This window comes from Aulonocara stuartgranti, assembly GCF_965226115.1.
Source record: "Aulonocara stuartgranti genome assembly, chromosome: 11".
Lineage (NCBI taxonomy): Eukaryota > Metazoa > Chordata > Actinopteri > Cichliformes > Cichlidae > Aulonocara > Aulonocara stuartgranti.
In genome coordinates, this window is record NC_138947.1 from 5614584 (window position 1) to 5642391 (window position 27808).

A 27808-nucleotide genomic window follows, 5' to 3' on the forward strand; every position below is an offset into this window, starting at 1 on the left:
TATCAGTTTCCTAGTGGAAAAGTTCATTGACCGTTAACCATCGAGCACAAGCGTTTTTCATCTCGTACCAGCTCGGGCAGACTCCGGGTCAGTGGTCTTGGAGTACAGCTGGTGATGCCTGCATGGCAGTTCAGTTGTAGGCTGTCTACAGGATGAGAACCTTAACCTGCAGGGATGAGAACCACTTGCCTCATAATCTGTGCGGTTTGATTATTTATTTCAAATTCAAATTCAAATTCAAATTTTATTTGTCACGTACACAGTCATACACAGTACGATATGTAGTGAAATGCTTGGACAACTGCTCGTGACCTAAAGAAAACAAAAAAGGAAAGGCTATGAATAAGATAGGAAATAAATATGAAAAATTAAAAAGGGTAAATTTAACTAGGAAGGAATAAAATATAAATTAAGGTTAAAAATGAAATAACTGTACAACACAAATTAGAATGAAGGGTAAATTTAACTGGGAAGAATAAGATAAAATATATAAATTAAAGTTGAAAATAAAATAACTGTACAACAAAATACACAATACACAATATAGAACTATATAAGAATGTATGAAGAAATCTAAATATAAATAAATATATACACAATAACAGCAGCTGTACAAGTATTAACTGGAAATGAAGAATATAGTGACCAGTGTTGTGCAAAAACAAAGTCCAGAAAGTCCAGTGTGTGTGTAAGAACTGTATGTGTGGGTCAGTACTGTGTGGTGGTGTGATTGAGAGACCGTATCGCCTGCGGGAAGAAGCTCCTCCTCAGTCTCTCTGTGTTGGTCTTCAGGGAGCGGAATCGCTTTCCTGACCTCAGCAGAGAGAACAGTCTGTTGTTGGGATGGCTGAGGTCCTTCACGATCTTCCTGGCCTTGGTCCAGCACCGCCTGCTGTAGATTGAGTGCAGGTCAGGGAGCTCGGAGCGGATGGTGCGCTCAGCTGACCGCACAACCCTCTGTAGAGCTCGTCTGTCCTGCATGGTGCTGTTCCCGAACCAGGTTAAGATGTTTCCCGTCAGGATGCTCTCTATGGTGCACGAGTAAAAGTTCCTGAGCACCTTGGAGGGCAGTTGGAAGTCTCTCAAGCGTCTGAGGTGGTAGAGACGCTGTCGGGCCTTTTTCACCACGGTGTTGATGTGACAGGACCATGACAGGTCCTGCGTGATGTGAACTCCGAGGTATTTGAAGCTGTCCACTCTCTCCACTGGGCACTCGTTGATGACGGGGGTCTGGTAGTTCCTCTCCTGCTTAGTGCTGAAGTCCACTATCAGCTCCTTTGTCTTACTGACGTTTAGAAGGAGGTTGTTCCTCTGGCACCAGTTCTCCAGATTCCTAATCTCCTTCAGGTAGGCCGTCTCGTTGTTATCAGAGATCAGGCCCACCACGACGGTGTCGTCAGCAAACTTGATGATGGTGGTGGAGCTGGTAGTGGCCACACAGTCATATGTGTACAAAGAGTACAGCAGGGGGCTCAGAACACACCCCTGGGGGGCTCCAGTGCTGAGAGTGGTGGAGGCTGAGACATGTCCGCCCATCCTTACTGCCTGTGGTCTGCCAGTTAGGAAGTTGGAGATCCACTGACACATAGATGAGCTGAGTCCCAGATGCTCCAGCTTGGTGGTGAGTGTGGAGGGAATTATGGTGTTAAATGCAGAGCTGTAGTCTATGAAGAGCATTTTAACATAATTCCCCCTTCTAGTGTCCAAGTGAGTGAGTGATGTGTGGAGGAGATGAGAGATGGCATCGTCTGTGGAACGATTTGGACGGTAAGCGAACTGTAGTGGGTCCAGTGTGTCTGGTAGTGAAGAAATGATGAAGTCTCTGACCAGGCGTTCAAAGCACTTCATCACTACTGAGGTGAGGGCTACAGGGCGATAGTCATTGAGAGAAGCAGGGTGGGGTTTCTTCGGGACAGGAACAATGATGGACTCTTTGAAGCATGTGGGGATCACCGACTGAGATAAAGAGATGTTGAATATCTCAGTGAACACAGGAGCTAGCTGGTATGCGCAGTCTCTTAGGATACGACCTGGGATGCCATCTGGTCCTGCTGCTTTCCTGGTGTTCACTCTCTTGAAGGCTCTCCTTACTTCATGCTCGGAGATGACGAGCACGTTTCCGGTGCTGGCAGTATCTTCCTGTCTGCAGCCGTTAGCGCCGCTAACACTAGCATTGTTGGAGACCTTAGCTGCAGCCTCGAAGCGAGCATAGAAAGTGTTCAGCTCGTCTGCCAGAGTCACGGCCGCGTTCGTCATACCGGTTGTTGGTGCTTTATACTCCGTTATTGTCCTTAGTCCCCGCCACAGGCTCCTAGAGTCACTCTGTTGGAGTTGTGACTCTAGTTTCCTCCCGTAGCGCTGCTTCGCCTCTTTCACCGCCCTCCGCACGTTATATGACGCGGCTTTGTACGGGTCCATGTCCCCCGTCATGAGTCCCGTGTTGTAGGCAGCGGTGCGGGATCTCAGAGCGTCGCGGATGGTTTTATCCACCCACGGCTTCTGGTTGGGAAACGTTGTGATAGTCTTTGTCTCCACGGTATCATCCGCTAGTTTCCCGATGAATCCCACAACCGCTTCCGTAAACACGTTGACGTCATCGTCGGAGCTGTTTCTGAACATGCCCCAGTCTGCGTCATCGAGTGCGTCCTGTAACGCGGCCACCGATTGATCCGTCCAGCGCGCGACCTTCCTCTGAACCGGAACTTCCTGTTTCAGCCTTTGTTTGTATTTTGGCATGAGGAAGATGGCGGCGTGATCAGATTTGCCAAACGGGGGGCGGGGTTGTGCCTTGTAACCGTCCTTGACCGTAGTGTAGCAGTGGTCCAGTGTCCTTTCACCTCTGGTGGGGCAGGTGATGTGTTGATAAAAGTTCGGCGCTGCGCGTTTGAGGTTGGCGCTATTAAAGTCCCCCGTCACAATAAGCGCAGCGTCCCGGTGTTGTGTCTGGTGCTGTGTGAGTGCCTCATGCAGCTCGCATAAGGCGGTGACCGTGTCCGCTTGTGGTGGAATATAAACGGCACTTACAATGACCGATGTAAATTCCCGAGGTAGATAAAAAGGACGACACATGATGGACAGTAGTTCCAGATTTGGTGTGCAGGAGCGTGTGAGAGGAACAACGTTCGCACTGTTGCACCAGTTGTTGTTCACCATTAAACACACGCCGCCTCCCCTTGACTTCCCCGAGTCCCGTGTCCTGTCCATGCGGTGAACCGAGAAGAACTCGGCCGGCTGGATGGCGTGGTCCGGCACCGCTGGGTTCAGCCATGTCTCGGTGAAGCAGAGGAGATTGCAGTCCCGAATGTCTCTCTGGAACTTTATCCTGGCCCTGAGGTCGTCAAGCTTGTTCTCCAGTGACTGGACGTTGGCGAGCAGGATGCTAGGCAGAGGTGTGCGGTGTGCACGAGCTCTCAGCCTGTTCCTGACGCCGGCTCGCTTCCCTCTAGGCCGCCGCCGCTTCCCTTTGTTCTCCCTCGAGATCTCACTCGGCCAGCTCGGATCCGGAGTTAAAAACTTCGAATTGTGAGTACATTGTATACCAATAGAAACAAGAGTGTCACTGTCATACCTAATGTACCCAATGGTGATGATTTTGCCGATTTAGAAACGCTGAAAACTAACTTAAAAAACAAAGACAAAGAAAAAGTGGTCGGAGCAGTCGTGACGGCAGCCGACCTCACCGGCGCCATAACATTCAATTTAAGGGAGTGTGTATGCACCTACATGTACATCATGTTGACACAAACTGAACATCATGTGGTCCAGACTGTATAATCTGTTGCTCATATGCACAAATGAACCAAGTGCTCTCAAAGACTATCAGAAAAATGAAAGATATCTTAAGTGTGCATCCGTTTTCGTGTCCCTACATAAAAGCTCCTGAAACGAATAGTTTTTCCAGCCAAACAAATCTGTCCTGTTTTTTTTTCTCCTCACAAAAAGTTTAATGTGCGAAGGTAATAAGTTGTTTCCTATAGATTGCAGCTAACATATGCTCTCCCTCTGACACAAGCCACAGTTTAATTCATCCTTAATGTTTTCCACTACGGCACTTGTTTGACAGTGAACATGGTCCGCCTTGATTCATGTGTGTCATTGAATTCTCAATGTCCTCATTTGTGAGGTAGTTTTCTGGCAAACATTTGTCCGCAGTGTTATTAATGGGTTTGCGGGGAAGTCAAGCATGAAGCATGGAGTGTGGACATTTTGTGGTGGATTGTTGCCATTACAGCGCCGCTTTCACACAAGCAGTTTAGGTCATTGAGAATGACTGAATGGTAATCTGAGGCTGGCAAGTAAGCAAACAGAAGGAATCTTTTGGCAAGCGAACAAATACTGTAACTCACAAGTAAACAGTTGCTCTTAGATCCCATTACCCTTCTGACTGGGATCTTAAAAAGTAATAGATTTCCCCCTGAAGTCACAAATCACAGCTCCTGCCAAGAAGCTTTAAAGTGTCTTAATGACATATTTGTGGTCTCTGGGATGAAATGTTAACACTCTTAACGTTCTGTTGTAAGTGATGAAAAGAAATGAATAATAACCAGGGAATAAAAACGTGCAGCTTAAAAAATAAATAAATAAATAAAAAATCTTGATACGTTTCTCTACCTGCAAACCTTGGGGCTAACACGGTGTCCGGGGAATAGACCAGAGAAATATCGGGCTGTGTAGCAGATGTGGCAGCTCAGCTTGTTCTGATCACTGACCTTTTTGGTAATAAGTCCACTCCCTCAGCCAGGAGACTAAATGGCTGCCCAGAGTAGCTTTGTGGAGGGTGCAGAGAGGCTGAAGAGACGGCTCCAATTACAGCTGAACAGACTTTAGTGGATGGCTGTAAAATGAAGAGTATTAACATTGCACACTTGACTAATTTAGTTCATAAATTGCAAGAGGGTGCAGTTTTGTCTCGGAGGCAAATCTGTTTTTTAGGCAGTTTTCTTTCCTGAAGCAGTGTTCCTGCAAGTCCCTGCCCAGGCAACCAGTTTGCATGTCAGCACAAATTCTAGCTTATTTTATTCAAGCAGAGCAAACGTTTATAATTACCCCATGATAGAGTTCCATGCTCATAAAGCAATTATAAAAAGCTTCTGTACACACCAGTTATGATTTAGATCTCGGCATGTTCTTTGAATTTTATTTATTTTTGCCAAATTGTGCACATTTGGTTTGTCGGGCCTCATTTTAGGGAACCGAAGTTTCTCCTTAATAGATCAGTCACCCTTCACTTTAGGTACACAGCATGTTCTTTGTCGACTAAGTGGTATTTTTATGACTCGTATGGCTCTATGCTGTCGTTTATGCAAAGCATGTGTGCGTTATGCTAATGATATATGCTCTGCTTTATACATTTTTTAGCTTGAGGCAAACATTTGCACTGCACCAGATGCTGGCAGCAAGCAGCAGGAACATGGAGAGGGAAAATGCTTACCACACTGAATTCTGTGTCGTACCTCAGAAGCATTGTGAAGAGATCAGATCCTCTGTTTATTTACAGCTTTGTGAACATGGGAAGAAAAATGCACATTTATTAAGAACAAAATAAATCTGTTTTTATGACTAGTAAAACCAAAGATAAGATTCTATGCAAGTCCTGCAATCTGCTGTAAATTGCCTTTTTTGTTTTTTTGTTGTTTTGTTTTGTTTTTTACCAATTCCTATCATCACTAAGTGTTTATTCTATTACTTCCAAAGTATATATCCCCAAGGCTTTTACTGTAAAGGAAAAGACAGGAAGAAGCTCTAGCTGCACATGTGTAGAGCAAACGGGCTTTCTAGTCCAGATCTGGCTCATTTCCCTTAAGCAGCCTTGCTTATGATTGGCTGCCGCTCACAAATGGAGGGTTTTATTTCCAGTGGGTGAGGTTTCTCTGCTAGCAATCAGAGCTGTACTTTTAGGAAAAAATAATTAAAAAAAAAAAAATTTGCTCTTGAAAACACGAAATAAAACAATAAGTTAAAGGTTTGATTTCTATGCGAGTGCTGTTTGTGATATATTCTAAATAGCCTTTTTCTTCACAGTAATTGAAATACAGCTGCATGAACATGACAGACTTTTTAAGTAAAAGGCCTCTCTCATAAAGTATACTTGCTCAGTTCAACACTCACAACAGTGTGTATTGATTGAACCGAGCGCACACACAGTCGTCTCCCTGTGGGAATCAAACTGTATTATTCCCTTCGACTTGGAAACGCATGCATCCACCTACTCAACCATTTCCCTTGTTGCTGTATAAACCTTCCGGTCAGTAATTGCAGTATTCATTGTACAGACTAACAAAAAAAGGCTCGATTTAAAAAAAAAAACAAACCATGTCATTTGAGACAATAAAGACGAGAGAACAGAGGAAGGAGGTGTCACCCCGGCTGTCGAGCTGCACAGTAATTGGTCTTGGGGCTCTTTCACGGTTGGGGGGAAAGAAGATTGCTTCATTATAGTTCCTCTTCTGATAACCGCCACAGCCGCTGATAGAAAAGAAGATCTTAACTGAATGGCGGTGCTGTTAGGGGGGGGGGAAAGTGCCTGTGGGGAATGAACTGGAATGGCGAATAATACAGATAATAGCTTTATTTGTGCTTAGCGGTATTCACAAGCTCCAAAACATACTGATTCACATTCAATTACGAGTTTACCTCCCTGTTTTATTTATCAGCCCCTTGGTGCAGTTTGTGGCTCAGACAGCTATTTACCTGCCGCTGTAAACAGCTCTGTGTGTGACAGTCTGCTTCTGGAACTCTGTTTTTGCTCTTTGTTTTGCTCACACACAGCATCACGTTTGATTATGTTTGCATGTTTCTGTCGGTGACCTTTTAGATTATGTGCAAGCAATATTGGATCCAACAGCATCTTTTCAGTGTCACACTCCCTCACCCTTTTTACGCTTTAAAGGTGGCGGTGTAGTTTCTCGTTTCGGTGAGAGTGCCAGCTGTGGTTAGCTTGAAGTCATCGGCTTCCTGTAGAGACCAGTTTATACAGTGGTTAGAGGAAAATAAAATCCATAGAAACCTTTAATAAAATTCCTGCAGCTCACAGCTGTACGTCTATATGTTCTGTATATAAACAGTCATATTTTCAGAAAAACATTTCCAGAGTTGTTGAAGATATTAGTGACTGGGGAGCTAAATTCATCCATGTGTTTTTAATATAAAAATCAGCTGCAAATGCTGGGAAAAAATTCTCGAAATATGTTGAAACATCCTTTCATGAGGAAAAAAGCTGAAGACCAGCACTGAGGCCCAGAAATTTCACAGATTGCTCAACTTTTCACATAGTTGGTTAAAGGGGTTCTATTATTATATCTATTTCCAGCTCCATATTTTTATTGTTGTAGTTTTGCATAATTCAGTCAAAAATCATCCCAGATTGTCACATGGTTTATTTTGTAGTGAGCTTTGAAGTTTTGTTCTGTGTGTGTTTTTGTGTGTAAATTTAAACAGCTCCCGTCACCACTGTCCTTTAAAATTTGTAGTAAATAATGTTTACATTAAGAGTAGTGTTAGTGTATAGAAACAAACGTGGACACTACAAAGTAAGATGGCTTTCCATTGCCAGACGCCTTCTTGGATGCATCTTGTGTTGGGATTCTCCTCCTTCTGACGCTCAGTTTACTTCAGCTGCACTCTGTTTTATCAAAATACCAGTATTCGTGTGGGGCTTGGCCCTAAACATGCAGGTGAGGACTCGGTAAAAAGAATAGTTAAAGCTTTGAGCCACTCACCTGCAGCAGTTATGCACTTGCTTAGATAACATCTACCCTTCTCGTTCCACATAATATAGACTCCTAGTGGCAACTGTCATCACCACAGCAGGCAGAAAATAAGCTTTCTGTTGTTGTTGTTAAATTTTGTGCCACAAGAATACCAATGGTGGGTTTTTAACAGAAGAGGCGTTTGCACCGGCGCATACCATTTGTAAATCTGGCCCTGTGTCTCAGCGGCTTGGGAACGCCTCGTTGTTCTCCAGAAGAGCTGCAGGAGGAGTCTCAGCTTAAACTGCTACCCCCACAACCCAGATAAGTGGCAGATGATGGATGTTTAGCATGAACAGTATATATGACAGGATCAAATTAAAGCATAATAGTTCCCCTTTAATCTGATGGCTGTTCACATGCAGATTTATTTGATTATGTTCTGTTGACTGCAGCCTATGCACTGGACAGTCTGGCTTTAACATGGTGAGACCAGTAAAGAAGCCGTCTTTGAAGCCTTAGCGCTGTATTTGTTGGATGTGTTTCAGTGATGGTGAAGAGGGAATTTGTGTATTGTTTGTCTTAAAGTCTGTTTCAGAAAGACTCCATCACCACCACGCAGTCCTTTTGGCACACATGGCGGATGTTCTTGCTGTTTCCCTGCAGCTGCGCTTTTCACTCGTGCATTCTTTAATAGTGGTTGCTTGCAGTGTTTTCTTTGATGTAGAAAAACTTAAGTTTATTCTGGTCTGACATTTCAGTTTGTTCCAGAGCATCCTCAAGTGGTATCTGATGTTTATCAATTCCCTCTTTAAGAGTCTAAGAGAAGCTTTTTCCTGTAAACATGATCAGAGCAGATAATTTTACATCTGCTTAGAAATTCAGAAGCATGTCTCATGACCAACAGTCTTTCATCAACTTAACCTGATCCCTGTTGGCTCTAGGTGACAATAACCATGAGATAGGTCAGCGATGTTGCAAAGATTAGTCCTGCTCTCATGCTTTAAGATAAAGGTTATCTTTTGCCATTGGCACCTATCTGTAGATTGCTCCGTCTATGAGGTGTGGTAGTGTGGGTGATTAAATGTGTGAAGGACTCTCTGGTTGCGCAGGCCGAGCCGTACCATGGGAAAGAAAGGTCATTTAATATATATGGAAATGTTACGGCTGGCTGTGATTATGTGGCGCAGCTTGGATAGTTTTTAGGAACTGAGAGTGAAAGGTAAAAATGACGAGGCAGGCCTGTTGTACAGTGTACTCTTTATACGCCACAAAGAAACTGAAACCTCAAGACGGTTTGCAGAGGAAAAGGAAACTGTCCATTTTTATTTTCTCCCAGCTTTCAGTTCACTTGAGGATTTTCGTTGAGGCAAAATACTGAAGGCCGGTGTGAGGGGTCATTAAGTTGAACATCCTCACAGGCAACGCTGTCATGAATTCGTTGCAGGTTTCATACATGCAGAAGTCGTAAGCTCTTCTACAGATCACCCAGCTGAGGCGAATGTGAGAACACTGAGTTTTCTTACAAGGTCCATGGAAACCTCATTGAGTGTTGAAGCAGACTATTTCCTGCTGTGCTACATCTGAAAACAGACAACTGTGGAAAATATCCTGACCTGAGAAAATGACCAGAGGTTTGTGTGTGTGTGTGAAAACGGCTTTGGTATTGTGCTCATTGTTGAGGTCAGTGTGAGATTTGATTACTCGCTCCTTCTCACAGACACTGCCAGCATAAAAACATGACTGAATCGTGTCAACTACACAGCCTTCTGCTGCTAATATTAGCCATGCTCAACAAATCATCCTGTATGCCTTTTACAGGAGATTTATGTGAAGGTTAAATAAATTTCTTATTTCAACAAACAAATATCTAAAAATGGAGCAAAGAGAAGCAAAAATGATGGCGTGAAGAGGGTTGTTTATTAAGGGGTTAGGGCCAGGGTAGGCTGTGTTTTTGATCATGAGGTCCATGTCAGAGGACATGGGCCTTGGCCAGATGGTGAATTCACAGAAAAGATGCCTCAGAATAACTGTGGGGTAGTGGTATCCGTCATATGTCACCAAAAGAGGTGAAAGGCCCTGAGTAATTAGGACAAAGACAGAAACCTTTTTGGTATATGAATCTCACTGAATAAGGGCTCTGTTTTACTCATTTTGTCTGGAGCTGAACTAAGCAGTAAGTGAGTTTAGGTTTCCTGTAAAGGAAAGAGGTGTGTTTGTTTTGTAACCAAAGCAAAACAAGAGAGCTGTGTCCCAAAAGTGGAAGCGGCCTATATAACACCTCATTTTTAATTCACGTCACTGGAAGACAGAAATTTGATGTAAAATAAAATGTTTTTAATAACACAACACTCATGTATGTATATTTAACCACATCCATTAGATTTTGGTGCTGTTTTTTCTGTTCTGTTTTAATCAACTACTAAATTAGTCACCAGGAAAGTCCCTCATTCATCCCTAAAATAAATGTCCGGAGAAAGAATGAACCAAAAAGCAGAAGCGGGATGAATCTGTGTTGAAACGTCATATTGGGGCTCTGCTGTGTAGGAAGCAGCACAGCTGTCAAAGTGGGTTCCTCCGTGATCATAATCTCTGAGGACAAGGCAGTGGCAAGTTTCTCACAGACACCCGCACACTAATGCATCCCAGACCCCTCAAACAAATGACCCAAATACTACATCGAGGCGTTTGGCTGACAGTGCACTGCAGATGTAGCGTGTTATTGACCACAGATTATTGTTATTTCAGCCTGTAACAAAGCCTTTAAACAGCACTGTTAAGGTGGTGAACGTCATGTAAGTGTGCAGAGCTGCTTCTGTCTGCCTGAAGAGAGGATTGTTTTCCCACAGAGGCAGAGAAAGACAGAAGGGACGGAGAATATTTATGACTGTCACTCCCCATTTCAGGGTTGGTTGTAAGATTATTGCGGGTTAGCTTTTTTTCAGTTTCACAATTTCACTTGATTATTTATTTATTTTTATTTTTTTTGCCAAGGCACCAGCCAAGCATGATCACACAGAATCCAAAATCTTAAGTAAATATGTAAAATATTATGTTTTTTCAAAAAAGATTTTAATTACATTTACTTTAAAACAAAAGCCTCACAGCAAGAAGCTCCTGGGTTTGAACCACCATCTGTCCGGGGCCTTTCGTTGTGGAGTTCACATGCTCTCCCTGTGCATGTGTGGGCTCTCTCTGGGCGCTCTGGCTTCCTCCCACAGTCCAAAGACATGCAGTTAGTGGAGTTATGTTAACTGGTAATTCTAAATTGCCCGCATGTGTGATTGTGAATGCCAATGGTTGTCTGTCTCTTTGTTAGTCCTGCGACATGCTGCAAACCTGTCCACGGTATACCCCACCTCTCACCCAGTGGCAGCTGGGATAGGCTCCAGCCCCCACCCCTCTCCATTAGGATAAGAGGAACATGCATGGATGAATGCAAGGAGGGGAAAAAAAACACCCGACTACAACGATTGCACTGAAATTTGTTTGTGATCAAATTATTATGGAGTCCCAGGTTTTTAGACTGGTAACACATAATTCAATCAAACAGATCTTATTTTTTTTAATATATATTTTTTGAAACAAAAGAATTCTTTGAGCTATCAAAATGTTTTTTCTTTTCTTTAATTCTTTTATACATAGAAAGCAAGGATGCATGGAGACCATAAAACACATCTACAAGCATGTGTGCGTATTGAAAAGACTGAGCCCAGGCAGCTTCTGTTTTTCCCAGCAGCAGTGAAGATGACACTGCGGTAAATTATGGTGAAGCTGGAGCCTCTCTGATATGCACACAGCGAGAAGCAAAGCGGAAGCTTCGTGATTGGATGGAGTGAAAGAAAATGGAGTTGCTTTGGAGGCGACAGTGACAGCTCTTGCTGCTGTAATCGCTATCACAATAGAATTTGAAGAAAAAGTGATCGTTTTGAACAAACCCGCATGCACTGTGGGTTAGTTTTCACAGTGACAAAGCTATAGAAGAAGTCTGAATAAAGGCTGCCTGGTTGTACATAAACTGCTAGCTTACTTTATTTAAATTTTTTCCTGTAAATTTTGCTCAAAGCTGGCAGCAGCGAGACCCTCTTTGTTGCGGGGTTTGACTAAAGGCTAGATTAATTGCAGAGCTTATTATTATGCAAACACATTTTTTGACTATTAATTTAAAATGGACTATTAAAATTACTACATAGTCATATTGTGGTGTTGCTGCCACAGTCTGATGTAGTGGGCAGAGGGCGAGCCTTCCTCAGTGTGTCGCACCCTCTCTGTGGTCATTAGGAGTTAGGTATAGGGCTGCCACAAACGATTATTTTGATAGTCGACTAGTCACCGATTATTTATGCGATTAGTCGACTAATCAGATCATCATCCACTGGACGTAAAACTACAGCTTATTGCACCAGCAGCATCTGCTCTTATATAACTATCATTAGCTTACAGCTTTAAGCTTTTAAGGTGCTAACTAAAAATAAAGACAAGATGATAGTTTATTCAATTTTAATGAAATTTGCAGATTGTTTCGGTAAAGTTTAATAAACTCCTTGCTATCTAAAATATAACAGGACACCGGAGTATATTCTCCAGCATCTCACACTTCTGATAATCAGCTGTCTGCTTGACGTTTATTCAGCTGTGTAAAAACTATAACTTTAATCTCAGCCAAACCGATTTACTCAGGAACAAAAAAAAAAAAAAAAAAAAGCCAAACAACAACATTTTTAATTTATCTAAGTGACTCATATATATTTAACCTGAGTCGCGAAAGACGGCGGTGGGTTTGAAAACAATTTGCAGGGAGTCCGGTGTTCTCACGGCGCTAGTGACCTAGCCCCCGGCTAGCTATCGAGCTAGTGGGTAACAGACGTCTCCGAAAACGTCGGAGCGCTTTTGAAAATATGTGGTGTCCTGATAAACTGAGCCGATATTTGAGGTTTACACAGCTACATTCTCGCCTGAAAATATGTTAAACGTTTATTTTGTGACCCAGAAAGAATAATAAGAGTAATATTAAAACTAACTAGCGACCGCCATTGTTGGAAACTAAGCTGGGCCGCGCTATGAATTCTGGGACACAGCTGCTTCTTCTTCTTCGGGGTTTAACGGCAGCTGGCATCCTTGTACATGCTGTGCTTCCATCTTCTGTTTCAGTCCGTTATTACACTCTTAAATCCTGCTATTATTCCTGCGTCTTTTGCGATCTTACAAAGCTTCAAACGACACGTCGACTATTAAATCAGTCGTCGACGATTTTGATAGTCGACGTAATCGTGACTAGTCGACAAATCGTGGCAGCCCTAGTTAGGTATTGTTTATACTTCCTAATAATTCTCTGATGAACAAATCCAGGTGACTTAGTGGTATTTTGATCCTTAGTGGTGTTGCTGCTGTTGTTATGGATAGGGTTGCCAACCGTCCCTTAAAAAACGGAATCGTCCCGTATTTAGAAACAAAAGCACACGTCCCGTGTTGAGCTAATAAGGGACGCACTTTGTCCCGTAATACAGTGAGAATCAAAAGTAGTCTATAAATGTTAATGGAATTAACGCTTTGTTTGAAAGCATAACTCCCAGCCCCTCTCCTGCTTTGTGACCAATGAGCTGACAGCACACTTATGACAATTCAGATTACCGCTCATCTCATTGGTCGAGGAAAGGTCGCTTGCGGAGAAAATACCGGAAGACAACAGATGACCACAACAAGAAGCATGGCCAACAGGGAAACAAACGCCGACACTGCGGTCTCGGACGACAGTACACCTAATGCTGGGCAGACACTGTGTGATTTTTTTTTTTTTCAGTCGCGTTATTCAGCTCCTGCTCAAACTGCACGATTGACTCGCAGGGGTTAGAAGTTGGTAGGTCACGATGCAGGTCTCACACTATACCACCCGATGCTCTGATGCGACCCGAGTGCTCACACTGTGCCTCCATAACATGAAGGTTATAACAGAAAATCTGTCGCTCTGTCTTTCACTCACACAGACACACAAACCACCACCATCAACTTTGCTAAATTGCTAATGAAAAACATTGATCAGGCAGCTGTGAATGAGCAGCAGTGTAAATCCAACTATTTTCACGGTTGTTGTGGTCGTGATAATTTTGTGATGCCACATCGAAAAGGCTCGGATGAGCTTTCCGAAGTTCTACAAGTTGTGCCTCCATCGCTTGTGTCCAGATCACACGCTGCACAGCCGTGCTGCTCCGTCTTTTTCACCGACGTTTACGTGTTTGCGTGTGAGCGGCTCACGAGCGATTGATGATCGGGAGCTGCTCGAGGTGTTAATCGCTTCTCGTTACCCCACGTATACTACACGATGCACGATGAAGGCCAAAATTGGGCCGATCACCAAATCGGTCGCACGACTCAAAAATCGTCTCAAAATGGGCCAGAAATCGCACAGTGTAAGCCCAGCATTAGAGCAGCAATGTTTGTTCGCTCAGAGAAAGAAAAAAAGACTGCAAAAGCACAGGGAGGAATGGGAAAAGGGAAACACCTGGCTGGAAAAGGTCACCATAACACCTATAAAGCGCACTGCACTGTGTGCCGGCGCACTTTTTCCATAGGCATGCTTCTAATGGTGGGCACATGAAGAACATGAGGGGTGTGAAAGCTCAGGGAACCCTTTACCAATTTTTTGTCCACCAGGCCATGGCAGAAGCAGATATGGTATGTAAACACTGGTTTGTTTTTTAAACCCTCTGGTTAAGGTTAATATGGGCATGTGCAGTGAATATCAGCGCTATGTGGCCAGAAGTGTGATAATATCATTTATTTTGTGTAATAAACAACTGCAAGGATAGATGATTACAACAAATAGATGACTAATACATAAAAGTAATACATAGATGAATAATGATGATGAGTTATGATTTGTAATCATGGGAACAAGTGGGTTTACAAACAGGAGCAGCTGATTAGCATTAGAAAAGCTGAAATAATACCTCAACTGAAGCCAATTGTACTAAATGCACTAAATGTGCACAGTTACAAGAATATTTTTCATTCTATTGCTTTCTATTAATTTATATAATTTTAAGTTAAGCAGGACAGTTCTTTTAAAGAAAGATTTACTTTTATTCTCAAAAGTTAAGCATGACAGGCTTCTGTTTAAGAAAGAGACCTGTTTTACTGTGTTAATGTTGTCATTTTGAGCTAAAAATAAATTGCTAAATGATCATTTGTTTCCCATATGGTCATATCACAAAGAATATGCATCTGCTTAAATCAAATTCAAGTCAAATGGTTAAAAAATAATTTCACACACACAAAAAAGAGCTACCACACTGGGAAGGGTGAAGACAACTAGGTTGCCCGGCCCTGGCCACGAGGTGTCCCTTATTTATTTTTCAGGGAGTTGGCAACCCTAGTTATGGAGCACTTTTTTAAATATATATAATGTCTCTAAGTCATCGTTGGGGTTTTAACTGACAGTTGCTACATCCGAAGCCAGTGTTGAACTCTAATAAAATAAAAATGGTAAATGGCCTGCATTTGTATAGTGCTTTACTTAGTCCCTAAGGACCCCAAAGTGCTTTACGCTACATTCAGTCAAAATAGAAATATCTTGGTCACTTGAGGTTTTAAAGGTGTATTTGCTGTGTTGTAACTCAAATATTGCCTTGGTTATCTGCTAACTACTCTATAATGTGTGGAACACAGAAAGTCAGGCATTTTAACTGATCACCACAACAGCCTGGTGAAGGAAATCTCTTACAAACACTTAAAATCGTGCATCTGCAGATGAACTGAACCAACTCGAACTTTATGACGGCTGCAGTGCTCAAATCTCCCAAAACTAATAGCCTCTGAGAGAGAGACTGTCAGATCCTGAATGAGCTGGCCTTCAACCAGCTGCAACAAAGCACCATGGGAGCGCCGGAGCCGGTGGGGGGAGGAGGTCTCCAAGCAACAGCCAGTGGTGGCATGCACATTCAGCTATTGACTTAGCCTTTATCCACAGCCCTTGTGCGGTTGTCAGCTCCCCTACAGCAATCTCGCTGCTGAGCGCGCACCTCTGCCGTGCCCTATCATCACTATCTTTCCTTCATGTCTGAGTTATTATCGCCACTACAATCTCATCACCCTCAAAAGAAGTGAGCATCTCCTTCTATTGGGGATGCCAGAGAATGAAATAGTCACCTCTTTTATTCACCGCGGTGACACAGAAGCTTTTGAATAGATGTGATAAAAGTGTTACCTTGATATGTGAGTGTGTCTGTGTGTATGTAGCACAGAAATGTAAGCTAAAGAGTCACAGAAGGAAGATATCCTCAAGCAAGAAAAATAAGCTGTCTTTGTGGTTCTTTCCCAGCAGGAAATGCAGAGTAATGTTGAGCCAGTGAGTGGCTCAGCTCACTCGTCCACATTTGAAAAGAACTAAATCATTTATTTATCAGTCAGATTTACACTAAAAGGCCTGCGTTTGAAAGCCATACCCACTCACAGATAAAGGTGGGTGTATGCTTGGAATAAGCTAGATGTTATAAAGCATCATTTGACAACATCTGAAGGTTGTTTTGAACAGTTGTTCAGACTAAAGGATGAGGTAAAAACCTGCTGTTAACAGCGAATGAGGCACAAAATGAGTTCACATAAAGGCAGGCGCTGACATAACGACTGCGGTGCCAGTTATGACAACATGTCCGGACCAATTTGGACCGAGTCTTTTCCAGGGTGGCTCAGCTTGTGTTCACATTCAGCGGACAAACTAAGTGGTGTGTGATGTATAAAGATTGCAGTTGTTTTTGTTGCTCCAACATCAGCAGCCACGCAAAGAATTTTTCATTTTTTAACTAAATTTTATCATTCTTTTTTGTTTTTAAGTTAATCAAATCATTTGATTACAGATCAAATACATTTTCAAATCCACTTGTGAATAACCCTTTCAAATAGTTTTCCGTGTTTTCAAAAAAGATCCAACCTCCAGTCCATCGTAGTATGTTAGCCTTCCACGTAGTCTCAGGCTACGTGGAGTATTTCAGACATCCTTCTCCCAGCAGAACTTCTGAGTTCCCCCCTCTAGATGAGCGTGCATCCTAACTTGATGGCCAGACCAGCAGTAGCAGTTCAGCTGTTCTCCCTATCTCTACCCTACACTGGAAACTCATTTCAGCTGCTTGTTTTCGCAAACTTGCTCTTTTAGATCTCATGACCACGGGAGGGTTGGAATAGGGATGGTAAAGCCTTTTGGCTCAGCTCTCTCTTCACAACAACAGTCTGGTGCAACGCCTACATTACTGCAGGACTTCCCAGGATACTTGAACTCCCTCGCTTGGGGCAGCCTTTCTTCCCCCAACCCAGAGAACCATAGCCTTCTGCTCCTCAGGCCTGAAACCCGTCCAATTCAGCTACTCGCCGGTGGATTTCACTCATGACTCAATTGAATTAGATTCTCACAGTCTGGACACTCTGCTCAGTCAGCTGTGATTCTCCCTGTTCTGTACAGGCTGCACTGCTGTTTTTTTTCACTTATCTGCTCTGGCTCAACATGCTATCCCCGACCACAACTCCTCCCTCTTTATATTTATCTGTTAAAAAAATCAAGCTAGCATTTGGTCATCATATAACATGCATATCAAAATGACAGCATTTAAGTAGCAGGAACTGGAAATGCACAGGAGGAAATGATGGTACCAAACCAGCCAATCACAGCTGTTCTTTCCTACATTGATTTTGAGAGGTGCTCATCAGGTTTCAGTGTAGGATTTTAACTTTTTCCTTCAAAATGCCAGTGGATTCAATTGACCCGCTTGTTCTAGTGTTGCCCATGTTTGACATTTCTTACTCTTATGATTGACATGTTACACTAAACAGATCTGCTGTCCTGAAAGCTCTAGTCCACTAGTTCTCTGCTCTGATTTAACTTCTCTTTAGAAGGGATAGTTGGATGAGAGGAGCAGTTCATAATGTGTGTTTTTCCTCACTGTATATTGTTATGACAGGCCCAAACTGCTGGCTATCAGATGTCAACATCTGTCTCTGTGTGCCTGTAAATCCTTCTTCTTTGTGCTCACTGCCTACAGTGGCTTTAGCTGTTGTGCTCAGTCCGAACGTTTGTTTGGAGGCGAAACGAAGCCTGAAATTTTGGGGTTATTTGGTGTCTTTTCAGCATATTTAGACAGCACTGTTTGTGCCTGCCAAAACAAACTAAACCAGTGTTGTAACACTCCACGGTTTAAATGGACCCTCTTACCACCCGTGTGCTGTTTAACACCACCTGTGTCCTTTATGCGACAATCACTCATCCAGCAGTCACCGTGCACTGTTTTAGATATCACACTTTAAAGTTTACAGATACAAATGACTAAAACCACGATTCTTTTCAAAGTCAGATTGTTTTATTATTATATCAAGTGTATTCTGCTGTAATTCCCCAGAGAATAAGTAGTCATAATGAGCTAATTAAAGAAGGCTTAAGAGACGGGCAGTGTAAAAGTAGATTAGTGGAAATTTGTGTGTGTTGACACTGGAAGGAAGAAGGAAATGTCTCAAGTCTGATTTCTATTTACGGAGAGTGATCTATTGTCAGGGGCATGCTTGGAGCCAGATGCTGCTTTTAACAGTTTAACGTTGGAGGCTGTTGCAGAGTCTCTTCCAGGAAATATCTCTCAAGCTCTTGGTTTAAATAAAAGTGCTCTCACAGCCCTGTGTGCCTGCGCTTCATATGCACACATTTGTTAGCACATCTGCCAGACGCTAAGGTTTGGCATTAAACACCATCCCTGGTAATTACATGAAATAGGAGGGATTGTTCATTGTCCCGGGCTTTGTGATCTGGACATTGTCCTGGTCTCTAAATGGCTCTGTGCCAGATCAGGGTCTTATTGTAGACAATGGTGGTTGGGGGGAAGGAAGCCCTTAATATGGAAATGGTATTAATTACGGCGCCTATACAACAGATGTGACCTTCAATCTCTGCGCGACATAAATACTCCTCTAATGAAGACAAAAACAGCATGAATATTTAATCATTTTGCACCAGTTGGGCTTTTTAAATATCTCATGTAAAAGTCTTTAAGGTCATATTTGTCTTTTTTTTTTTTTTTTTTTTTTTTTTGTCATTTTTCAACAAAAAATAGAACAAATAAATCCCACAATCATGGCCGTCAGTGGTAAAATGAAATGCGTATGGTGTCGGGACTAAAAGTGAAGGGCACACATTCAACAACGGAAAAGAAAACGTGACAGAAAAAGTGCTGGAATGTGTAAAAAATCTGGACACAAAGTACACCAGATTGTAGTGGAATTAAATGCTTTATATATTAGAATATACACCTAAATATAAGATTTACAGATGCAGAATCAAACACAAATATTTTTGTTCTGTGTACCTCAGTGAGGCAGTTTTCACTTGCTCAAAGTTTAAATCGAATGAATGGTAGAAAACGAACTCTGCTAATATTCATTTATTTATGAGAATATGTTTTATGACCCATGAGCTTTACTCGAGTGGGTGGCCCCACTATCAAGAAAATCTCCACACTCTCATTTTCAAAATTCAGTCTGCTAACCAGTCAGCCCCGGCCCTTCTCTCTCTTCATGTTTCCCTACGGGTGGGCTCATTTCCAGCTCCACCGTCTTGGGCTACTTGTGGTGACGGCACTACTTGTTCTGTTATGGAGATTTGCTGTGAGCTGGTGGTCCGCTCTAACCAGAGCTTACAGCAGGTGGAGAGCTGGCTGAAGTGACCACAAGGCTACAGAGCAGAACGAGGACTACCATCACAAACTGCTGTTCAAGATGTGGAGTACAAGTCTGTCCACAGGAAGAGAAACAAAATGAAGAGAGGCGATAACCTGCTCTTTTTTTTTTTTTTTTATTGTCAGAGTGTATATATTATGATTTATTAATGTATTTAAGTGTGGGTGCACCTCCTTTCATGCTCACACACACGCGCTCCCTGCCCAAGCTTCATGTTTTATTGATGATTATAGCGGTGGTTTAGTTTTCCTTTTAGGAGAACTAAACAATCATATTCTGGGCCCGTGTGCGTAACACTCATATCCAGAGATCTGCTCCATTAGTTCTTCCTAAAAAACAAAATAAAACTAAACAATAAAACTAAACCTGCAGAAAAAAATCATTGCATTTCATTTCAGTCGGATACGATATCCAGTGTTTTTCCCAGCTTTCCCCAGATGTGTGTAGTTGTGTAGTCTGAGAGAATATCAATTCTTCCATTTCACACGTTTCCTGAAGTATTTTTATCCATTCAGGGAGAGCTGCAGAGTCTTTATGCAACTGTTTCTTAGTTATTGCTTTATCTGTCTTATTTTTAGAGCCCAGTTGGCACATTTTCCAAAAAAGTGTCACCAAAATGAATCTGTGAGCTGATTATTGAGCTTATCTCTGTTACCACATCAACCAGTGAGAAGAAACCACAGGACAAAACCAAAGAGCACTCTCTCTAACACTGGCCATTACTGTTTTGTTTTTTTGTTTGTTTTGTTTTGTTTTTTGGAGCATTAAAGCCTTTTTGCAGATGAATTATTTCCATGTACACGTGCGTTGCTGGTCTTCTTCTGTTAGCTTTTTGTGTGTCTTTCATTTATTGAGGTCTCATGCTCATGCAGTATCATTAGTGTGTGTCAGTTTTTCAGAAATGCTTCACTTCCTCGACCCCCCCAGTGGCAAGAAATCCAATCTTCTGATCAAAATTTTGAAATATGGTGTAAATCCTTCAAAAATAGCCTTGAACTAAAAAACCCTCAACCCTCCATGGCTTCAGCATTCCCCAAATCTCCATCATTAACTTGTCAGAAGCAGGCATTTCACCGCCTCAGCTGCCGCCCCAAATCTCTATCAGCCCGCTGGCAGTATGAACACCAGGATGTCGATTTCAATGCTCCGTGCTGATTAACATATTAACCAATCTTTTGTTTCAATTTTCCAGCGCCGGCCCCAAAGGAGACAACATCTACGAGTGGAGGTCGACCATCCTGGGGCCACCGGGCTCAGTGTACGAGGGAGGGGTCTTCTTCCTGGACATCGCCTTCACACCAGACTACCCTTTCAAACCCCCCAAGGTCAGCAGTCAGAAGACGCAATTGTTTAGTCGTTTGGATTTTTTAGCAGCGGGCCAAATATTAACTACACACTGCACAGACTCTGGACGGACTGTGGGGGTGTGGAGGATATATCTGGCTCATTTCTTAATCTGGAAACCAATGATTAGCCTGCAGCAGTGCACAAAGCATGACCACATATTTCCTTTCATAATAAAAGCGCATTCGTGTGATATTTTCACAGCAGTAAGGTAAAGACCAACATCTGAACCTGCAATTCCCAAATGTAGACACCCACATCCCATTTTCAAATCTGAAAAGTAAGTTTCCTTTGTTTTGTTTTCGCTGGTTGATTCTCCAGTAAGAGCTTAACTTCTGCTCTATTTGACTTCCTTTGGTGTTCAACATCAAACATGTTGTTTGAGGAATAAGTGCTGCAGTTGAGTTGAATATTTGACCCGTCCTGTTTTCACTGTATAAAGGACTCCCATTCTTGTAATATGTGGCGTTGTCTGCAGAGTACTTTTAGTGATGTCAAGTTGACGGCATTTACTGAACATGCAGACTGTTGGGGACGATCTCCTTTAGTCTGTAGTGCTCCCGATTATACTTTCACTTGGCCTTCATTCCCCCCCACCCCCACACACACTCTCCATGTTAGTTACGTGCACCCCTCCCCGTGCTCCCTCACCCTCTTCTCTCCCTCTTCCTCGCTCTTTGTGCCATGTAACCACCAACTCTGTGTTTGACAGCAGACTCAAACAAACCCAGCTTTCTGTAGCCAGAGGGAGCTCGAGTGTTTCCGCCCCCTTCAATACCGCCAACCCCTCCAACACACTGTGATCTACAGCCAGCCCCCCCCCCCCACACACACACACACACGTCTTCGTCCTTTAGCCACCGTACACTCCTCACTGCAGAAACACTTTCACATCTGAGGCTTTACAAGAAAATAAAAAAAGTCAACCTAACAAGTTCACCAGGTGGATGTGTTTGTGTTTCTGAGCCAGGAAAGAGGAGCGCTGTGTCCGCAGAGGCGGTGGGGGTGGGAGGGGTTGGTTATTTATAACGTCCTGCCTTGTGTGTGATTTTCGGCGCTGGCCCCAAAGGAGGGGATAGGTTGGGGGGGGGTGCCAGCGCTCATTAGATGTTTCCTCTGGAGGGTCAGGGTCAGGAGGGCCAGATGTTCATGATTGGAGAAGCAGAGGTGTCAAGTGTCCGGACCATACAGATGTCAAGCTCGAATCTGAGCGAGACGGCAGACATAAACAGCTCTGTGTTTGGAGGCTGTTAGCTGAGAGGGCGTGTTATGCAGTCTGTGGTTGCAGGAGCCTGTTTGCTGAGACAGGTAAGCTGATCAACTCTCAATGTGCTCGGTTGTTTTTACACCATGCTGCCCTCTGTTGGCCAGCCAGTTTCAGCAAAAATATAAAAATGTGAAAAATTCCAGAGGATAAAACCAAAAATAATCATGTTCACAATAATAAAAAACAGCTGTTTTAGATTAACTGTGTATTTATGGCTCAGTATTGATCCAGAAACTGTGACAAATGGTGCAGAATGGCCCTCAGTGAAGCGATCAGGCAGACCCATTATACTAGGCCTGATGCTGATACATCGGTGTTAATGTGAGTAACGGAGAAAAGCTTTTAAGCTGCCCTCCTCTGTCTCACCTGTTATTATCACTGAAAGTATCAGACTACATGGTAACATATTCTTTTTTTAAGATCTTTTATTTTATCCCACTTACAGCTAACATGCTGGTTTTACAGGCTTAATCATTTGTTGCCCTTTTTACTCGTCTTCTGCTGGGTGGTGGCTTTCAGTGTTGGTTGAGTGTTAGTGTTTATGGAATTAAAACGGACTTCCACTTATCTGGATCCAGGTGCCGGGGGGTGGGAGGTTAACAGTGTAGGCAGAGATGTCTTGATGCATGCTCAATCATCCAGGTAAGTAAATCTCCAAAAGTTGATTCTACTCATCTGGACGTAGCGTTTTGTGGGAGAAACGTTTCGTCACTCAGCCAAGTGACTTCTTCAGTCTCAGCTGACTGCAGGTTTCCCCAACCTTATAAACAGTACATTTGCATAATGACTGAAACCAGCCCAGTGAAGGAACAATGGGCTGGGAGGTCAGTGCCTTAATCTTAATTGTGTAGGCAGAGATGCCTTCCCAATGCCACTGCTTTTAGTTTCTCTGGAGAAGAGACAGAGGTGTTCCCAGGGAAGCCAAGGTCCTGGTTCTGCCCCAGGGTCTCCTCCCAGTTGGTGTTGCACAAAGCATCTCACCAAGCTGGCATCCAGGAAGCATCCTGATCAGAAGCTGGAACCATTTTAATTGGATCCTTTTGGAGGAGTAGCGGCTCTACTCAGAGTCCCTCTTGCATGACCGAGCTCCTCGTCCTGTCTCTAAGGGGAGCTCTTTCATAGGTAGCTCATTTCCACCCCTTGTACCCGGAGTCTTATTCTTTTCTCCCCAGAGCTCACAGTGATATTTGAGGGTGGTTACATAGAGCAGCCAGTAAATCAACAGCTCTTCCTTGACAATCAGCTCTGGATTCACCTGGTATGATGTCCACAAGGCAAAGGGAAAAAGGGATCTCATGTTTTGTTTAATGCAGAGATCACCAAATAAAAACATAAACAACACTGATGGGAAAATCTCAAATATTTCTCTTATTTTCTTTTTTAAAGCCCTTCTTCTCTAAAGTGCATTTGTCTTTGTGTCTGCAGGTAACTTTCCGTACCAGGATCTATCACTGCAACATCAACAGTCAGGGGGTGATCTGCCTGGACATCCTGAAGGACAACTGGAGCCCCGCCCTCACCATCTCCAAGGTGTTGCTGTCCATCTGCTCCCTGCTCACAGACTGTAACCCAGGTATCTGTTTAATGCTGTTTGTTATGGCCAGAGACTTTTTAATGTAGGTAACTGTTCTGTCTTCATTTCCTTCTTTCTGTCCTTTGAATGCAGTGTTTGTTTTTACTTAACTCTGATGTGAAATGTGGTCTTATGTTTCCAGAATGCTAACTATTCCTGTGTATTAAGGAAACCACAGCCAATTCAAGCCCTCATTGTTTCCCCAAGGCCATCAGATGCTGACAGATATTTGGCACAATTAGAAGCTTAAAGTTGTAAATACCAAAACCACATTTCGCACCAGGAAAGAACAACTGACCCACAGTCTTATAAGAAAAAACACAATGTCATGTTAAAAAGCAAACCAAAAAAAACACTGGGCTGTTATTAGCTTTGTGGCTTCAGAGCAAGATGTTATGTTTGCACAGTGTCTGCAACCATTAAGCAGCTACACTTGAAGAGGTGAGACAGGAAGTAGCAGAAACTCAGGACTTTATGTAGAAAAATGTAAGGTTATCAAATGTTAACGTTATTTACACTAATTTTAAGCTTAATGCTTTGAAATTGAGTCATTGTTGGGTGTATAGTGTATGATGAGACCCTATTAAAGAGTCTTCCTCATAGCTATACTGCAAAAAAGTTATTCGGGTGAGGTTTGGCCAGCTGCTGGTCCAGTGACTTTTTTTTTCCAGCAGCAGCTTGAGTTCACAGGCTAAAGTGAATGTGAACAACAGAGATTTTAGTTTGCTGTTAATACACTCAGAAAAATAATTATTGGGCCTCTTCAGCAGTAGTTTTTAATAAAATCAAATTGATTTTTTTTTTAAGCTTTTTATTATTCATTAAGGAAAATATGCTTGGTATAAACTCAATCTATATGAGTCTAGTAAATTTTATTTGACCCAATTCCATTAACTTTAACATTTTACTTGTGTAACAAAATTACAAGGAAAGTCTAAATGTAATTAAAGTACCGAAAGTCAGAGGTTTAGACATCAATATTTTTTCAAGTGTATCCTGTTTTCAAATACAGGAAGTGTTTACGGTTACCAAAATAAGAGACTGTTCTTACTCCTAGTTTATACTTGCCTTTGTTGCCCTGGTGAATGGCAGCACTAGCCAAAGTGCAGGTGCACGCCTTGCTTTGTACGGGCAGCTTGGTCTTTACTGCAGTTTCACTGCTCTCGTACAGAAGCTCAGAGAGTCTCCGCTTCAGCATCTTCAAAAGACGAATCACTCTGGGAAAAACAACTTTAAAATCTGTGTGACTGCTTTCTTGACCGTACCAGTGTTGGGCTGTGTTCTGTTCTTTTTGTTCTTTATGGTGACACCTACAGAGCACCAGGATAAATGGTTTATAGGGCTGTGGTGATGTTACACACAGTAGCAGAGCGTAACAACGATGGCAATGATTCTAAGCACAGCAGGAAGACGTTTGCGGCTAAAAATAGACATGTGCAAAGTGTAAAACAGGAAACCTGTTCATGAACTTGTTCATGAATCAGAGTTATTAAGGTCCAGCCCAGGCAGCCTTAAGTCTTCTCAACAAACAGATTTATAACAGCAGCAGTGAAGCAATCAAAACTTTGCAGGCAAAAAGCCACTGAAGATCTTATCAGTCCACCTTATCAAGAAGCTTAAAAGCTAAAGGAAAAACATCTTTTCAGCTGCTCCCATCCACAGCGGGTTTCTTTTACAAAGCATCTAACTTAAGGTTCTGAGGTCTAAACCATCATCAGTGAGGACCCTGACTGTGAGCTATCAGATAATGTTGCTTTTGTTCTCTGAAGCCAAAGACACACGTCAAAACCCATTTACATTTTTAACCAACAAGTACTTTTTGCTTTTCTCCGAAACATAGGATTAGGATTAAGAACTCGCAGGATTAAAAAGAAAGAAAGTCTGTCGGTGTGTGCAGATAAACAGCTTGTTTAGTTTGCCAAATTTAAAGATTGAGGCAGTTTCCTTGTAAACGTTGCTGCCATCTGACAGCAGCCCTCCAGCATGCAGGGATGTGTCTAAACCGGAGAGCAGAGTGTACTCATCTCAAGAGCTGGAATAAATATTGCTGTTTTTGGTTTTCTTGGCCAGTTAGGGGAAAACGGTTACTTTGGAAACCATTTCTTTAGGACAGTTCGTTTATTTCTTTATTCATTAGGACTCCCAATGGCCGTAACACAAAGCACAGCTAGTCAGCATTAAATACATCCAACAACTTTAACCGTGCACTAAAATTAATGAAAGCAGGCAAAGTTCAGTGATGAAGAAAGATTAATCAGTTACATCAAAATAAAGATCCACAGGTTTTCCTTCAGTGACTGCTTGAATGAGCCTCTGTTTGATATTGTTTGGCAACCAGAGCGCTCAACCATAATGATCTACATTCTTCTGTTATGCTGCATTTCCATTGCTTATTTTATTTGACGTGTTGTTTGTTTTACATCTGGACTTTTGAGTCTGTAATAAAGATTTATTGATCTCTCTCTCTCTCTGTTTCAGCCGACCCTCTGGTGGGAAGCATCGCCACACAGTACTTGACCAACAGAACAGAGCATGACAGAATAGCCAAACAATGGACGAAGAGATACGCCACATAGACTCCCTGCCGTGACCCGCCCCCTCCTTCACCTCCCTCACCCCTCACTGAACCTCTCTCTACCTCTCTCACCCCTTAGTCTGTCAAAGCACACTCACTAAGTGCAGCGGTAAATCTGCCCTCCTGTCACCCTTCCTCTTCCATCTTCCTCCTCTTTCTCCTCTTCTTCTTCTTCTTCCCTCTTTTATCTACCTTTTCTGTGTAAAAACAAAAAACAAACAAAAGAAAACAAAAAAAAGTCCTTTGTTCCTTGTTGACTTGAAAGCTTCTTTTTTATACAAAGAGTAGATTGGGATTTTTATTTTCCAATATCTGAATGTTGGAAGTATTGTATTGGAGAAAAAAAAAAACACAGAATATTATAATTATCATAAGCATTGTCCTTCAGCTATACATTATGTATTCTCATTTTCTTAGTGGCACCTGGAACAAACATGCAGAGTATGCTTTTACTTTGTTTTTCTCGTTTTTATTTTTTTGGTTGTCACCAGTATGATATCTGCATGGAACAGGAAAGTGGCTACTTCATGCTTTTTAACTTTCTCTGATTTTGTTTGTACTGTATGTATTTTTTCAAAGGCTTTTGAGGCAGACCGCAAAAGTATAGGTCTGCCTGTGAAAGAGGCAGGACTTGTATATTTACTGGCTACCCGCCACCTCTGCAATTGCAGAGTGGTTTGTTGTGCACTTGTATTACTGAAGCACCCAATAAAACACACTGTGGTTGGCTTGTGAGAAAACGCTCTGCTCTCTGTGTGTAACTGCAATCTCTTCACCCTTAAATATTTACACTTGTTCATTCAGTCGCGCACCCTCCTGACTGCTGATGTTGCATGTTTCACATACGCGAACACGCCTGATTATGAAACATTACAGTCATAAACATTACAGCACTTCTTGGCACACACTGGGTGAGGGGTAGATTTTATTACCCACATGAATGTGATGTGAAGTTTTTAAGTTAGCTAGTCTTACACCTCAGAAACTCAAAATGGGCCTTCAGTTTGTGGACAGAAAGACAAACCTTTTGAAGATATTGCAGAGACTGTATACAAAAGATGGATGTAGTCCCCGATTGGTTTTCATTTTATGTCATTGAAGCCATTAGAATTTTGTCTCCTGCTGTGCTGACTTTGTTTTGGTTTTTTTTGTTTTGTTTTGTTTTTTTTTGGGGGGGGGGGGGGGGGGTGCTTGTAGGCTAATAAAATCTGAGCTCTTGACTCATCAAAACTGAAAAAGACAAAGATCTTAGAATGTCTTTGTCTCATAACAGGTTGTGTTACTTATCAAATATTTCCATTAGACTAGTTCAATAACTCTGAATATATTGCTGTTATCCAGATGGATGAGTATAAAAACATAAACAAATAAATTACCCCCTCACTCCCTCGGATGTGTGATCAAGGGGAAAGTTAACTATAGAGACCCAAGCCCTTTTAGTCCAGACTGTAAAAATATTTATTTCTGCTGTTTTGGAACCAGCCTCAAGTGGCCACTAATGGAACTGCAGTTTTTCTGGCACACTGGCTTCTTCTTTTTCCTTTTTCTTTTTTTAGCTCCAGAGGACGTGACTTAATTAATTAATTTAGTCAACTGAACTAAAAACAACTTTAGAATTTATTTTAAAAAATAAAGTTTGCTTTTATTGAGTTACC

General features: G+C 42.4%; 1 protein-coding gene across 1 annotated transcript in view; it reads left to right on the forward strand.

Annotated features, from left to right (window-relative positions):
* LOC309718067 (ubiquitin-conjugating enzyme E2 E2) overlaps window positions 1-26893 on the forward strand; it is a 42720-nt gene extending 15827 nt beyond the window's left edge. Inside the window, exons 4-6 of the mRNA XM_082553022.1 lie at window positions 20587-20719; window positions 23431-23578; window positions 26057-26893. Coding sequence (XP_082409148.1) covers window positions 20587-20719; window positions 23431-23578; window positions 26057-26154 — 379 coding nt within the window. The 3' untranslated portion in view covers window positions 26155-26893. The remainder of the gene's footprint in view (window positions 1-20586; window positions 20720-23430; window positions 23579-26056) is intronic.
* The last annotated feature ends 915 nt before the right edge of the window (window positions 26894-27808 follow it).